Source organism: Penicillium bovifimosum, assembly GCF_028826915.1.
Source record: "Penicillium bovifimosum strain IBT 22155 chromosome Unknown utg000002l_segment0_segment0, whole genome shotgun sequence".
NCBI lineage: Eukaryota > Fungi > Ascomycota > Eurotiomycetes > Eurotiales > Aspergillaceae > Penicillium > Penicillium bovifimosum.
This window is the reverse complement of record NW_026622711.1, coordinates 3,708,306-3,721,936: the sequence shown is the minus strand read 5'-3', so window position 1 is coordinate 3,721,936 and position 13,631 is coordinate 3,708,306. Positions and strand designations below refer to the sequence as shown.

The following is a 13,631-nucleotide window of genomic DNA, read 5'->3' as shown; positions in this document are numbered from 1 at the left end:
GATGCATAAGTCAGAATAATCTTGTCGCTGTCCCTGTCGGACTTTTGACACCGGCCAGCGAGTCTGTGGCAGTTGCGGTCCCATATAAGAGTATGGATTCGGGTTTGAACTTAAATCGCTGCGTAGCAATGGTCTCAAGTGCTTTCAGGCGTAAAAAGATGCAGCCCTAGGTCATATGATATCATTATGTCAACGGAACGGATGTAGGTAGTGCCATGGTTGAGCGGGATCACGGGGTGTCGCACCTGCCCGATTATCTCTATCATGTCAATAAACATAACTACTGCTCGCCAGCTAGTTTCGGTTCGGGAGTTCGCTCCTCTCCCAATACAACTCTCTCCCTTCTCACTTCCGAGCCCTTCTAGTCTCAAGATAAATGGATATAGATTCGGCCATTCCAAAATGTCCGACCTCAGATCCCACACCTTCGCGTATATAGTCTTTGGAGGATCCGTGTTCGACACGGCCCAGCGACAGACTGTGGCGATTGCAAAGAAGTTTATGGCAGACGAGCTTCATCCGAGATGTCTCTCGGGAACGGATCTTCACGATATCACGAATATGGCCGGGCCTTTCCTGTTCGGGCGAGAGGACTTGAGAGATCGAGTCCGCATCTACGATAGTCAGTGTTACGAGTACAGCCGAAACGAGACAGTGTCACAGTGGTGTGACTTGGACAGATCCTAAGTGAGAGTTCGGATGCCACATGTGCAAACGAGGCAAAAAGTGTGAGCGTGCTTCATATGGATTATGGTACGCAGACTATTAATGAATTATCAGGCCTGAGAGCCCCAGGGCAAGCAGAACCCCGCGTGTCTCGAGTGCCAGACGCGGAGGACGAGTGTACAGTCAATGCAGCTGCTTTCACCATGCTGCAGGCACTCTTACGCCTGACCCCCTCGCCATTGGAATGGGTTTTCAACAGAGTCTCTTTCCGTGCGAAGTTTGCCCAAGGTAACTACAAGGCATCTACGGATGGAGCACTTCGGTCCAGAGAACGCCCGAGCGAGGTTTTCGCCATTCTGGAAGTGAAGAAAAGGACCCGGGGTACGGACAGAAAGGCTGTCATAATCCAAGAAACTTGCCAGCTCGTGGGCTGGATCTTGGAGTGCTCAAATGCCCCTGCAGTTTCTGCTTTCTCGCATATATATAGGCTGCTTCTCACCTTGATAGTTCTTCTCTCCTTCATCCATCCTCTTGTATGCCTTTTCACCACCCTTACATCGTCCTCATCATCTCTCTCATCTCTCATACGCCCATCAACTCGACTCCCGGTTCATCGGTTCCAAGTTCCATCATTCCATGGTCCCCTCTGTGAGGCTGTGATGTCCATGGTGTGGCATACGGTTCAGAGGCGACATGCCCCAGCAACATGGGTGGCTTCGTCTAATCTTATGACTAGACGTCCGGGTTCTACTCGACAATATGGCGTCCTCACCACATCCTGGTTCTAAAAGACATCAGACATGTACCAGCATTGACCGACCATGTTCCCGTCTTGGCACTCACATCGCGAAGCATGGCCGACGTTGCTTCCAACGTTTCAACTCTTGGTTCACTCCCGATTTAAACCATCGCCAACGAACACGACGGATCATGTCTTGCCATTCGATGCTCTCTACGATAGAGTCCCGGTACAAGGAGAACGTGACGTGCTCATCACGCCGACAGACTTTGAGAAGATGACATGGAGACTGTGGACGTGGTGAAGAGCACGAGGACTACGCCACCCCGGGTGACCACCATCTAGGTTTGATCACCACCAGAACTACGCCTGGTGCAATGGACAGCAACCGCCCCACGATGGCTGGTTGACTCTCCTTTGAGAGGAAGCAGCCTCTTGTTTCCTCTCAATGAGGCGGGGTCATCTGGATGAGGCGGGGCTCCCTCCATGTCGCTGGGTTATCTGGATGAGGCGGGGTCCCCTCCATGACGCTGGGTCATCTGGATGAGGCTGCTTCCTCTCGATCATCTCTGGTCTGCAGAGGGAGGTTGCAAGAAGCTTGGGATAGTACCGAGCTGCCTCAGAAGCCGCATCAGCCGCTCTTCTCCCTGTCTTGGTGGAGTTTTGAAGCTGAACCATGGACCCAAGGCTTCAAGAGGAGACGAGGATGCCCTCCAGATGTGATGAGAATGCACATGTACGTATACAGCTCTGTTGCCTGCTACCAAATGCAATGACTGTGAGCTCAGACTGACTTACAATATCGGAAAACAGGTTCGAGGCTCTTAAGACTATTGTCGCCGGAATGTCCCATGGGGTCAACCGACCACTACTGTGTAGCCCTATTGTACGGTCGTTTCATTTACTCGGAGAATGTCCGGACTCAGAGCACTCCAGCACTCTGCCCATTCACACATAAAACCTCTTTAATCACCATTTCCTGAGTCTGTCTCAGGGTAGGGACGGGGTCTTCTTAACCTTTACCCCATATGACGCCGGCTTATCAGAACGCGTACCCACGCCCTTGGATCTTTGCTTCTGTCTTTCCTCAGCTACGATACTTCCGTCCTGGGTACCGAATTGACCTCTTTTCAATTGACTTGTAACAGTCAGGAGGCTACAAGATCATTCTATCGACTGGAGGCCCATGGCCTTAAATCACACATCATGGACTGGATCAGAAATGTTTCAGGCCAGGCATGCTCATGGAGACAGCAAGCACAATCGGCGAGAAGTCCTATGCATATAAATCGGAATCTGGCCGGAACCGGTGCTCTCTATTCGGAGCCGCATTCGTGGAGGAGCTGACAACCTCCTATCCCGACTTATTCCCGAGGGGCGAATCTCTCAGGATCGGAGCCGCATAGTTGACGAGATGATGCTTGTTGAGCTCAACCAATAGACCTCCACGCCGCTAGTGATATCGTCTGCCCGTGCTCTTCTTTCACAGAATATTTCTCACTTCGTCTTGAGTTGGGGGGAGGAGGGTCGTGACTTGTTGACCCCTAACGAGTGGACGAGTGGATTGTTGGAATGTGCTTCCGGTGCCGGGGGACAGGAGCGGGTGAATTTGGCTTTGTGCCCATGAACTCTGGCGCCACCGGGTAATATGTATGATCTTGAATCCAAAGATTGCAACCGCAATCATGAATGTGGCTTCCGAGCAAGATCGTCATGAGTCTGTCTTGCAGCCGCGGATCTCCACCCGTCGCTTTTGGAGAAAACTTCGTGGTTTGGCAAGCTCAGAGTGAGAGCCAACACAGGCGTTAGCGGATGATAGCCCGGTGGGAAATGGCGCGGAGACAGACATGGATGCCATAGTCATAGCGAACTACCTGGAAGACCTTGGACCACTGCAGAGTTCGCACTGGGTTTCAACCCTGCCAACTGCCTGTGAGGTCGCCCTCGAGGGCCGTGGGCCTCCAGATCTTGAAGACCAGGTCATCGCTACTATTGCCTGGCAAGAAGCCCAGATGCAACGAGTGGGCGGGCTCTTGAAACATATGGCTACACAGAGATTCATCACGGATATCGCCGACACGGAAACAGCCGCTCGAGCACTAGTGGATCGCCGGGGAAACCTCGTGTAGACTGTGGCTGAAAGATGTTAGGGGACTGCAAGCTGCCTTTCATGGCACATCCGCCAAACACAGGCCATGTTTGGGTTCAATTCAATGATACACATGAACGCTTGATTAACATCGTGGCTTACAATTGGATGATACATCCAGACGATTTCGATCTCGACAGCGTGGTTAAAGGGGTGTTGGATTATGTTTCTTAGTTTGTTCCTGGCTTTCTTTCCCTTTACCATGGAGGGACGACCTGAGGAGTGACATGTATGGTTGTGCTATATAACCCATAATCGTGGTGTTTCCGTATATATGGAAGGCGTTCTCATAGATCTAATCAAAACGAATGCATATTCCAGCCCGAGCTTGAGCCGAGCCGATTCCATCATTGCGGCCGGTACGGCCTCAGTAATCCTTGCTGTTGACAAAAAATAACGTCACCAACATCCGTCCCACATAGGGGATTTCGAACGTCAAACTTACAGCATTGAAATCCGCTGTTACGAGCGGCTTGGGTACCATGAGCGCATTGCATCTTGTGAGGTGACCGAGAAAGGTCTCCTACTGGAACGTGGAACTTGTCTTCGGAGCATGCTCCGGGATGTCAGCGAGTCTGCCATTCCTCGGGTTGGGGAATGAAGCTGCAGTGGGCGCTGGAAGCTGCGGATGGTCTGGTATATATTCATAGCAACCTAAGGCATTGTTCATGCAGATGTTGGTACCTGGTTGCCACGAAATCATCCATGATAATGCCAATCACGTCAAGTTTATTGACTTCGCTGGCTCCGGTATCGACGGTGGAGCCCCCTTGTCGGCTACGAGTGGTGTAGCCTCCGGCCTGGCATTGAAATCAGCATCTGCACAGATATATTTGCTTTTGGTTCGATGCTTTGTTGAGCTTGAAACAGGGCGCGTCCCCTACAACGAGCTGGAAAGGACTCTGGAAATGGGAAAGCTAGTGACAGTTGTTGAGGGATTGTTCCCACAGCAGAAGTTCCCGCCTGTTGAGACTCTGGCCTTCGGGTCTGTCATTTCTGGCTGCTGGAATGGCAAGTACACTTCAATGGATGAAGTCCGTCGAGATATTGCACGTTGCTGTGGGGGATTTTCGGCAGGAATGCTGAATCGGGCCACATTGGGTGCTGAGTCGCTGACTGAATCTTTTCGTGCTGAAGATACAGGGTCTCCCGGCGCCCAAAGGCCTTGGGATTTAACTGCGACGCTCAGCTTCGCCTACGTATCCCAATCGAGCATATTTTAGCAAGCATGGCTTGGTAAAGCGACCAATCATTAATCCGCAGGGACAAAGACGGGGAGACCCGGGCGAACCCACCTTCGAGCCTAAACGCAGGGTGATCCCGAATGCTAAATAGCGAACAGACCCATGTAGATAGTAGGCGAATATATCTACGCGGTAGATACTTTCTTCGATGGACTTTATTGCACAACATACCTAGGTAGTTGCACCAGATACGTCCTTCCACAGTCGCTCCTTTCCGCAGTCCGTCATTGCCGCAGGCCCTCTTTCCACAGTCCCTTCTTCGGCAGTCACTTCTTCCAGCTTCCTCCGGTTACCCAGAAACCACTATTCACTCCGATAAGCAGCCGTTTAAGTGTCGAGGAGCTGCATGCGCGGTATAAGTATGACGACACTGCCACCACAGTAGAGCTTGATACAGTTGTGCGTCAGCAGAACTCCGGCCCAGAGAGCGAGGCGTTCCGTTCTGCATACAATTCCTCGACAATTAAACAATTAAACGGCTGCTTAGCGGGGGTGAAAAGCGCTTTCCGGGGAACCGGAGGAAGCTGGAAGAAGTCACCAGCGAGGATGATGTTCAAGCCAGCGAAGGGTTCCTCACGCCGATCCAGGAAGATCTGCTGACAACGACGATCGATCCAATAGAGCATCTGCAGGCCAATCATGGACTTTTCGTCGATGATGAGATATCGGACACCAGAAATCAATCCCCGTGATAATGCCTGGTTCCCCATGTTTACCTGGAACAAAAGCTAAGGGGGTTCTCTGTCTTACCCTGTAGGATAGGAACTTCCTGTTGCGCACAATATGCTACGTATCGCCTGGAGCCTTTCCGGTCTTGGAAACCTGATGTGCAAGACCTACCAAGCTCTGCCCAGCTTTTGACGACCTTGATAATCTCCCGATTTTCGACAATATTGGTTATTATTCTGGATACCAACCTCCCAGCTTTGGATCAAGCGACCCCAGATCTCGCTTCATTGCCGGTCAGCACTCTCAAGTTGGGCCTCCTGGAAGCCCTATCCAGACTGGAGATCTTTCGGATGATGCATCGACCGATCCGGCAATTCTGGATCGTAGGATCGTCGGTCATTGCGAAGGTGTAGAAAGGTGCAGACCGTAGAATTGTAGAACGTGGAAAGAGGATAGGTTGACTTTCCAGGGGCTGGACGAAGTGTTCGGGGGAAAGCGGTAGGGTAAGGGTGGGACCGGAAAGGGCAAACTATCCGCAATAGACAGGCGGAAAGACTGCAACTACGAACAACCAATCAGAGGGAAATAATTCTGCCACGCGACCATTTCGCCCGTAAGTAGTAAGGCGACGCGTCGCAACTGGCAACTACATAGCCCTAGTACTAGTAACAGGAGTCGTGAATCGTGATAAGGCGGCATTGCCTCAGACCGCAGCCAATGGCGAGGCTGAATTCTGCCACACTAACCCGGGTTGCTCAGTTTGTTGTCTGAGCCGCGAACCCCCGCTGTACATGCCTGTCGACATTTTCTCGAACTATGACATTATCATCGAGGTAAGCATATTTCATATACTCATGACTCATGTGTTAAATTAAGAATGGCTTATAGTGGAAAACCCCAGACCATGTCGCGAAAACGTGTCCGAATGTCGCCCTCGCCGGACGAGACGCGTCCACTCCACGAAATGAACAATCCGCAACGCGCTACATAAAGAGCCTCACTCCGCGCGAGAGAGTTGATATGGTTCTATCAGACCTTCGGGAACATCACAGGTGGTCTATGAAGGATCTTATCTACCATATGGTGCATGCTCCACCGGAGATACCGTACGGCAGTTCGGAAAAACGGCGCGCAAGACTGCTGTCGCAAGCAATATACGGGCAACCGGAAGTTGTCAGTCAGTTAGCTAGTGTTTCCAAGGACATCTATACCATTGGCCTGTCCGAACAAGCTTCTCGGCTACAATCTGAGCTTAAAGGCCTTGACGTACTGGGCGATTTTGAATTGTATACTGATCCTGAACATGTGGATGTTGTTCCTGCATTGGCTACGCGAGCTCAGTCTAAAGCTCCAGAGCTATGGAGTCTCCTGGTCGGCATCATGACACCACCAAGAGGCTCTCGTGATACGGCTACAGTCTATCCAGGCAGCATCTTGATGATCTGTTCAATGCTCGCGTTTGCCTTTGCACCGCGGAAAAGCAACAACTTCCCAACGCTGCTCGGCCTGTACTTACATGCAAACGGGGTCAAGCGACGCGTGATTAGCCTCCTGTCTGGCCTGGGGATAATTACAGCTTACAAGACTATCATGGACCGACGGAAGAAACTCGCAGACCTAGGACAGGTAAGTCTCAATCATTAGACAATAACTTGCTCTGGCTGACTTCTTAAGAAGTGTCCAGAGATGAATGAAACAAAATTTCCGAGCGACTCGCAAGAAGATTCTCATTGTGTCATGGGACAATCTCCCTTACAACCAGATTGTTCGACATCAAACGATTCGTGATCCCACAGAGCATATCTCTGCCATCACTGAGAAGCTTTGTATTGGCCAGTATATCGCCGCAGGAGGGCTTCTTCGATCCATATTCCATCTAGAGGTTCCACGAAGCCTTTTTGATATCTGTCTGGCATGGTGTTCAGCAGGTATGGAGTCAACAGTGGCGCGATAAAGTTGATTTTGGGGATCAGGAGTGGCTCCTATACATTAGCATTAGTCAATGCATTTCACGGACGTTTCGGCGGAATGGTTAGGGCACACAATCATTTCGACGAGGGGACTCCAGTGGATATTAAAAGGACATATTTCTTCCCCAATTTCGTAGACCTATTATCCTATATGTATTTCTGGTATCAACAGATTCGGCTCAGAAAGGCGCAGTTGGAAGACATCGCTCGATTTTCAATATTCGCGTTGGTGTACGAGAAACCGCGGAATCTCCAAAAACGCGTCGAACTGCATCTTGACCCCCTTATGATATGGGTCGCTAACAGCAATGAGAAACGAGGGGGTATTGAGGGACAAGGCCCTAGGGCCTAGGGAGTGTCACAGTACAACTTGAAAGGCAATCGGGAAAAACCGCGAGATAAAGAACGTGGTCAAGACCCCTGTCGCTGACGTCAATCCGGGGTTGGAGTCGATGCACGTACTATATGAACGCAGTACATCACCCTTGACCCCCTTGAGATCAAATTCACCCCAGCCTATTGATATGTAGCATACTTCTCTCACTGATTTGAGTGATTTCACTAACTCCAGACCCTATCGATAAAATCTGCCCTTCCGAGCGAGACATGCAGTGGCTGGCAACATTCTTCAACATTCCTGAAGCGGGCAGGGCCTCCACACCCATTCCCTTCTACCAGCCTAACCATCGTAACTGGGCTACTAACATCCGCAATGCACTGGAGGCTTTCCGCAAGATCATGTGCGCTCCATACATTCCTTCAGGAACCGAAACTTGATCGATATACTATGTACCGGAGCGTTCCCGCGAAATCTCGCCCTTCCGACAGCCCACGTTTGGAATGCAGACATCGTGAGAAAGAACTCTAGCTCCCGACCGACCCAATCGCCAGCATGGTATATAAGGATCGCGAAGGGTGCAAGAATCACAGATTCTGAAGATCTCTGACAGAACGTCGAGCTTATATCATCTGCAGCCCACCGGTGGTTATACCGTTTGCTAACTGCAGTATACGCACTTCCATAATCATCATGCTGGATTTCAAGAGGCTCTTCCCGACGGTGGCGGGTTTCATCGCGTTTATACTCACCCTCCTATGCCTCTTTGCAGGAACGCAAAGAAACCTCCTAGATGACGCAGATCTCCTGACGGTAAGCTCTTTGCCTATAACGGCATCACTAGACGAGACACAGACCGAAGCTGACCGGTGTATCCATTTAGCTTTACACCCCCTCAGGCAGCACTGGCATCGCCGGTAGCACCGACACCCTCTCCCACGATTTCTATTCCGTCCACCTCATGTCCTATTGTCAGGGAACACTGGGAACAACCGACCCAAGCGCCGGAGTCACGCGCAACGTGACCTCGTGCTCGAACCGCACGATCCTGTTCTCATTCGATCCGATGCAAGCCTGGCCGAAGGCGAGCAGCACTCACGGCCCGGAACTGGAGTGGCCGCGCGTGATCAGCGATGACTTCCACGCCTTCAGCACAACCAGCCGAGCCATGGCCGTGCTGTATTGTATGGGGATTGGTGCGATGGGCGCTGCACTCCTCGTACAAGTATGGACGAGTCTGGCCCCGCGTAACGGACAAGGCCTATTTGAATTTGGATTCTTAACGGTGAGTGACCCCGTACATGACATGAGCAGTGGCAGCTGGTCATGAACTGGTTCTACATAAACTCTCTGCGGTCTGTGCAGTGCAGTTGCATTTCCCCACAATACCACAGAGGCTGACTATGGAATTGTTTTAGCTTGGATTCTTTACCGTCAGCATTGCGTCCATTATCGCCACCGTCATCGCTTTTGAGTTTGTCGCTCTTATCAACGCCCATGGGAAAGGGTCGAATGTCTCGGCGAGCTATGGAGGGCAGTTCCTCGGGATGACTTGGGCCGCTACGGGGCTATTACTTGTCGGCAGTGCTGCTAGCTTTGTGAACGTCTTCGTTCGGCAGGCTGCATCGCCATCTGCAGCCATCGCAAAGGACATAGAGGGGTAGTGTCCAAACATCACGAAAACAAAAAGAGAGGAGGTACTGGCCAGTCGGAGATGGCAGGCCCGGCCGGGGGCGGAGGTCGGGAAAACTCGCAAATAGTTCTTACCCATACTACCCCTTACATAGAGCGATTTTATTCTGTATGAAGCACACGATACTACCGTGAGATGATTAGCAACCAATAAAAACCTCATGTTTATTTGAACTAACGATGCGCAAATGGTTTCAAGGCGACATTGTCCAGTTGCTAATGCGGCCGCGGCTTTTGCGGGATATCTGAGGGTTCAGGGTGGAGATGCAGCCAATGGCCAGGAGAACTAAGAGTTAGGCTTTCCCCCCAAAATTAGGGGGCTAGGGAGTGTCCGTGGCAGTGCAGCCACTAAGCCTATCTGTTTATCTGCGTACTGTTACCGTGAAAGAGGCTCCACGGAATATAATGGATGTGATTCGAACATATCAACAAACCTCGGCTGGGCCGATGTCCGACTAAACGTGGGTAAAACTGGGTCAATAGTGCCAACCGCTCATCCGACGTCACCCTATGTGGAGAATTTATATGGTGGATCGAGGGTAAAGACTCACTAAAGAGTCCCAACGTGGGTCCTACGGGTATCAGAATCAGATAGAATATTCGTGAGAATACTCCGTACTAACCCAACGACTCGAGTATATCCGAAATAATGCCGCATGATACAGTGATACTTTTCAGGTGAATCAGGTCAGTAATAGGATAGTTAGACGGGGACCACTGTACTCCGGCCTGGGTTTCCCGGTCCATCGGCTGATTTGCTCCGACAGCCTAGAATGCCAAGGGGTTTTGTCTTCTCCGTCAAAGCGCGGAACGGAGGACAAGACAAAGTGACGAAGTGACGAAGTGACGACGTTGGACGGGTCTTCCCGGTGATTCGGCGGTTTATTTACCGGTGAGTGGTTCAGGCCCTATTGTGAATGAGCAAATTAAATGGCACGGGAGAAGTATACAGTTACTAGATCGGGATTAGTGCGGATGCCTTGATTCTACCGAAGTATGAGGGTCGCACGGACACAAAGCGGGGAGAATCAGAAGTGTAACCCATATATTGGCATGTTGTATGTATGAACATGAAATGAATATTTATTCACATTTAATTCCAAGGGCATAGAGAGAGATAGTAACTATTTCGTGTTAATAAACAAATCAACAAATAACTCAGGAACTGTGTACGCGTAATGTTCATGATGTTCTTATTGGATGACACATTATCGTGATCCCAAGGTTCCAAACAGGGCGGAGGCCAGTCCCGCCAGCCCAATATGTATGAAGTCATCGTCATACTCCTGAGTCCTGGGTCGCCCTTTCCCTGGTCAATTTTGATACTTTCCCCTTTTGTTAAATAGTTGCTCTTTCCTCTTTTTGTTAAATAGCTGCTCTTTCCCCTCCTGAATTGGAAAACTATAAACTACTTCATATACCCTTCCTCTTCTTCACTTCACAACATTCCTCCTTCTCTCTTACTCCTACTTCCCATCTACATCTTCTCCCTCCCTTTTTCATTGAACTAAAACACATTCATCTCATCATGGAGAAGAAAGCTATTCACTTTGGCGGTGGCAACATCGGCCGTGGCTTTGTGGCTGAGTTCCTCCACGCGGCTGGCTTCGAGGTTGTCTTCGTCGATGTCATGGACAGCATCATCAATTCCCTGCAGACCACCAAGTCTTACCAGGTCACCGAAGTCAGTGACGAGGGAGAGTCAACAAAGACCATCACCAACTACCGTGCCATCAACTCCAAGACCCATGAGGCCGATGTCATCAAGGAGATCTCAACTGCCGACGTCGTGACTTGCGCCGTGGGTCCTAACATCCTCAAGTTCATTGCCCCTGTCATTGCCAAGGGCATCGATGCCCGAAAGGGCCCCACACCTTTAGCCGTCATTGCTTGTGAGAACGCCATCGGCGCCACTGACACCCTGCACGGATTCATCAAGGAGAACACTGCCCAAGATCGTCTGGAGTCTATGCCAGACCGGGCCCGATTTGCCAACTCCGCAATCGACCGTATTGTGCCCGCCCAGGCTGCTGACAGCGGTCTCAACGTCCGCATCGAGAAGTTCTATGAGTGGGCCGTGGAGTCGACGCCTTTCGGCGAACACGGACACCCCGACATCCCAGCCATCCACTGGGTCAGCAACCTCGAGCCCTACATTGAGCGCAAGCTATTCACCGTCAACACCGGCCACGCCACTGCAGCCTACTATGGCTACAATGCCGGCAAGAAAACCATCGCTGAGGCTCTTCATGACTCTCGCATCCGCGACATTGTTCGTGCAGTTCTCCAGGAGACTGCCTCCCTCATCGTCGACAAGCACGAAATCAGCGCTGCTGAGCAGCAGGAGTACGTCGAAACCATTATCGCCCGTATCTCCAACCACTATCTCGAGGACAGCGTGGAGCGCGTGGGTCGTGCCCCGATGCGCAAACTCTCCCGCAAGGAACGGTTCATCGGCCCTGCTGCGCAGCTGGCCGAGCGTGGAGGAAAGTTCGAGTCCCTGTTGGGCTCTGTCGAGATGGCTCTGCGATTCCAGAATGTGGAAGGTGACGATGAGAGCGTGGAATTGGCCAAGGTTCTCAAGGAGAACTCGCCTGCCGACGCAACCGTCCAATTAACCGGCTTGGACCGAGACCACCCTCTCTTCCCCCACGTGGTCAAGGTCGTTGACGGCGTACAATCCGAAGCAAAGTAGGCACCGATCCCCTCCGCCGGCCTCACAACATCCGAAACAACAGCAATTAACATCACTTCGCAGAGAGGCTGGGCAACCACGCATTTGATTTGACTTTGAACTCCAACTTGCATGATTATGGCGAATACCAGGAAATACCAGGTACCGGGAGCGACGGAGCAATGGGTTCACTTTTCTTAGATGACTTTACGACTGTAGTATGATAGCGAACAATCAAATCATTTTCACAAACGCAATCGTCTGTTCTTACAAATAACTCACAACTTACTGCTAACCCAAGCAGGCTTCCTCTTCTCCACGAAAGCCCTAAGCCCCTCCTTAATATTCTCCCCTTCATACAACCTCCGAACCCAAGTCTCACTCAACATGGCCGAAGCCTCCTCAGCCCCAATCCCCTCCCAACCCAGCTTAATCCCCTCCCGACTGACAAGCACCGAATCAGGACTATTCCCCGCAATCTCCTCCGCCACCCGCAAAGCCCTACTCACAACAGCCTCCCCCACAACCTCCTCCGAATCCTTCTCACCAACCCCAACAACAAAATTAACAAGTCCCCATCTCTCAGCCTCCTCAGCACCAACCATCCGTCCCGTCAACGCCATCTCCATAGCCCTCTGCTTCCCAATCGTCCGCACAAGTCGCGGCAACGCACCCGCCAACGCAACAACCCCCCGCTTCACCTCCGGCAACGCAAACAGTGCCCGCGAAGACGCAATCACTATATCTGCATTCACGATCATTTCCGTACCACCCCCAAGACAGAGCCCGTTTACCGCGCAGATAACTGGTTTCCGGCCTTTGCGACGGGATAGACCACCGAAGCCGCTTGGCGGCTGTGGTGTCGAGGAGGTGGAGGAATTTGAGTCGGAGGTGCGGTTGTTCCATTCTGCGCTTGTTTAGCGGGATATAATTGGGGGGAGGGGGGGGGACAAAGGAGGGGGTTGGCTTTGGCTCACCTTTCAAATCAGCACCGGCACAAAATGCCCTTCCCTTCCCAGTCAAGATGCCGACTCGTAGACTCGGCTCTTCGTCTAGCCATTCCCAGACTGCGTGTAGATCTGCGTGGCCTTGTCCGTTTATGCAGTTTAGATCGCGGGGACGGTTTAGGGTCACCAGGAGGACGTGCGGGGATGGGAAGGTGAGGATGGCGGTTGCTGGGGACGGTGGTTGGGTTTTGAAGGACATTCTGGATTATTTTGTTGATAAATTGATAGGTTGTTGGGCTATTGGGATGAGGAGGAGAAAGGAAAGCAGCACTGTGTTCTTAATTTAAAGGGGTTATCTTAAGGTGTGATGATCGGCTGTACATCTTTAGTTTGGAGATGCGGAGAAGAGGGGATGCCGAGGGCCGAACCTTCGAAGGGTGGGGGGATTATATCATCTGTCTTTTCTTTTGAATGCTAGGTTAGGTGTTGATGATACTCGACTCTGCGTTACGGACTAGGGATTATATTGTATAGCTGTGTGCAT

General features: G+C 51.3%; 9 protein-coding genes across 9 annotated transcripts; 7 read left to right on the top strand and 2 right to left on the bottom strand.

The window, feature by feature from the left end:
* Positions 1 to 402: 402 nt before the first annotated feature.
* On the top strand, positions 403 to 687 carry N7515_002600 (uncharacterized protein; the record flags this gene model as incomplete). The annotated part of the gene is made up of 1 exon (XM_056663344.1): positions 403 to 687. One exon carries the CDS (start codon positions 403 to 405, stop codon positions 685 to 687), a length of 285 nt encoding a protein of 94 aa, XP_056525457.1.
* A 2,565-nt stretch (positions 688 to 3,252) lies between these two features.
* N7515_002599 (uncharacterized protein) lies at positions 3,253 to 3,534 on the top strand (the record flags this gene model as incomplete). Its single annotated transcript, XM_056663343.1, has 1 exon — positions 3,253 to 3,534. The coding sequence occupies one exon, from the start codon at positions 3,253 to 3,255 to the stop codon at positions 3,532 to 3,534; it is 282 nt and encodes a 93-aa protein (XP_056525456.1).
* Positions 3,535 to 3,828: 294 nt separating this feature from the next.
* N7515_002598 (uncharacterized protein) lies at positions 3,829 to 4,155 on the top strand (the record flags this gene model as incomplete). Its single annotated transcript, XM_056663342.1, has 2 exons — positions 3,829 to 3,913; positions 3,977 to 4,155. 2 exons carry the CDS (start codon positions 3,829 to 3,831, stop codon positions 4,153 to 4,155), a joined length of 264 nt encoding a protein of 87 aa, XP_056525455.1.
* A 67-nt stretch (positions 4,156 to 4,222) lies between these two features.
* Positions 4,223 to 4,640, top strand: N7515_002597 (uncharacterized protein; the record flags this gene model as incomplete). The annotated part of the gene is made up of 2 exons (XM_056663341.1): positions 4,223 to 4,543; positions 4,590 to 4,640. 2 exons carry the CDS (start codon positions 4,223 to 4,225, stop codon positions 4,638 to 4,640), a joined length of 372 nt encoding a protein of 123 aa, XP_056525454.1.
* A 562-nt stretch (positions 4,641 to 5,202) lies between these two features.
* On the bottom strand, positions 5,203 to 5,508 carry N7515_002596 (uncharacterized protein; the record flags this gene model as incomplete). The annotated part of the gene is made up of 1 exon (XM_056663340.1): positions 5,203 to 5,508. One exon carries the CDS (start codon positions 5,506 to 5,508, stop codon positions 5,203 to 5,205), a length of 306 nt encoding a protein of 101 aa, XP_056525453.1.
* Positions 5,509 to 6,258: 750 nt separating this feature from the next.
* Positions 6,259 to 7,157, top strand: N7515_002595 (uncharacterized protein; the record flags this gene model as incomplete). Its single annotated transcript, XM_056663339.1, has 3 exons — positions 6,259 to 6,300; positions 6,356 to 7,093; positions 7,152 to 7,157. 3 exons carry the CDS (start codon positions 6,259 to 6,261, stop codon positions 7,155 to 7,157), a joined length of 786 nt encoding a protein of 261 aa, XP_056525452.1.
* A 1,310-nt stretch (positions 7,158 to 8,467) lies between these two features.
* Positions 8,468 to 9,438, top strand: N7515_002594 (SUR7/PalI family protein; the record flags this gene model as incomplete). Its single annotated transcript, XM_056663338.1, has 3 exons — positions 8,468 to 8,587; positions 8,658 to 9,059; positions 9,193 to 9,438. 3 exons carry the CDS (start codon positions 8,468 to 8,470, stop codon positions 9,436 to 9,438), a joined length of 768 nt encoding a protein of 255 aa, XP_056525451.1.
* A 1,556-nt stretch (positions 9,439 to 10,994) lies between these two features.
* On the top strand, positions 10,995 to 12,161 carry N7515_002593 (mannitol-1-phosphate 5-dehydrogenase; the record flags this gene model as incomplete). Its single annotated transcript, XM_056663337.1, has 1 exon — positions 10,995 to 12,161. The coding sequence occupies one exon, from the start codon at positions 10,995 to 10,997 to the stop codon at positions 12,159 to 12,161; it is 1,167 nt and encodes a 388-aa protein (XP_056525450.1).
* A 257-nt stretch (positions 12,162 to 12,418) lies between these two features.
* N7515_002592 (enoyl-CoA hydratase/isomerase family protein) lies at positions 12,419 to 13,346 on the bottom strand (the record flags this gene model as incomplete). Its single annotated transcript, XM_056663336.1, has 2 exons — positions 12,419 to 13,047; positions 13,118 to 13,346. 2 exons carry the CDS (start codon positions 13,344 to 13,346, stop codon positions 12,419 to 12,421), a joined length of 858 nt encoding a protein of 285 aa, XP_056525449.1.
* Positions 13,347 to 13,631: the final 285 nt, after the last annotated feature.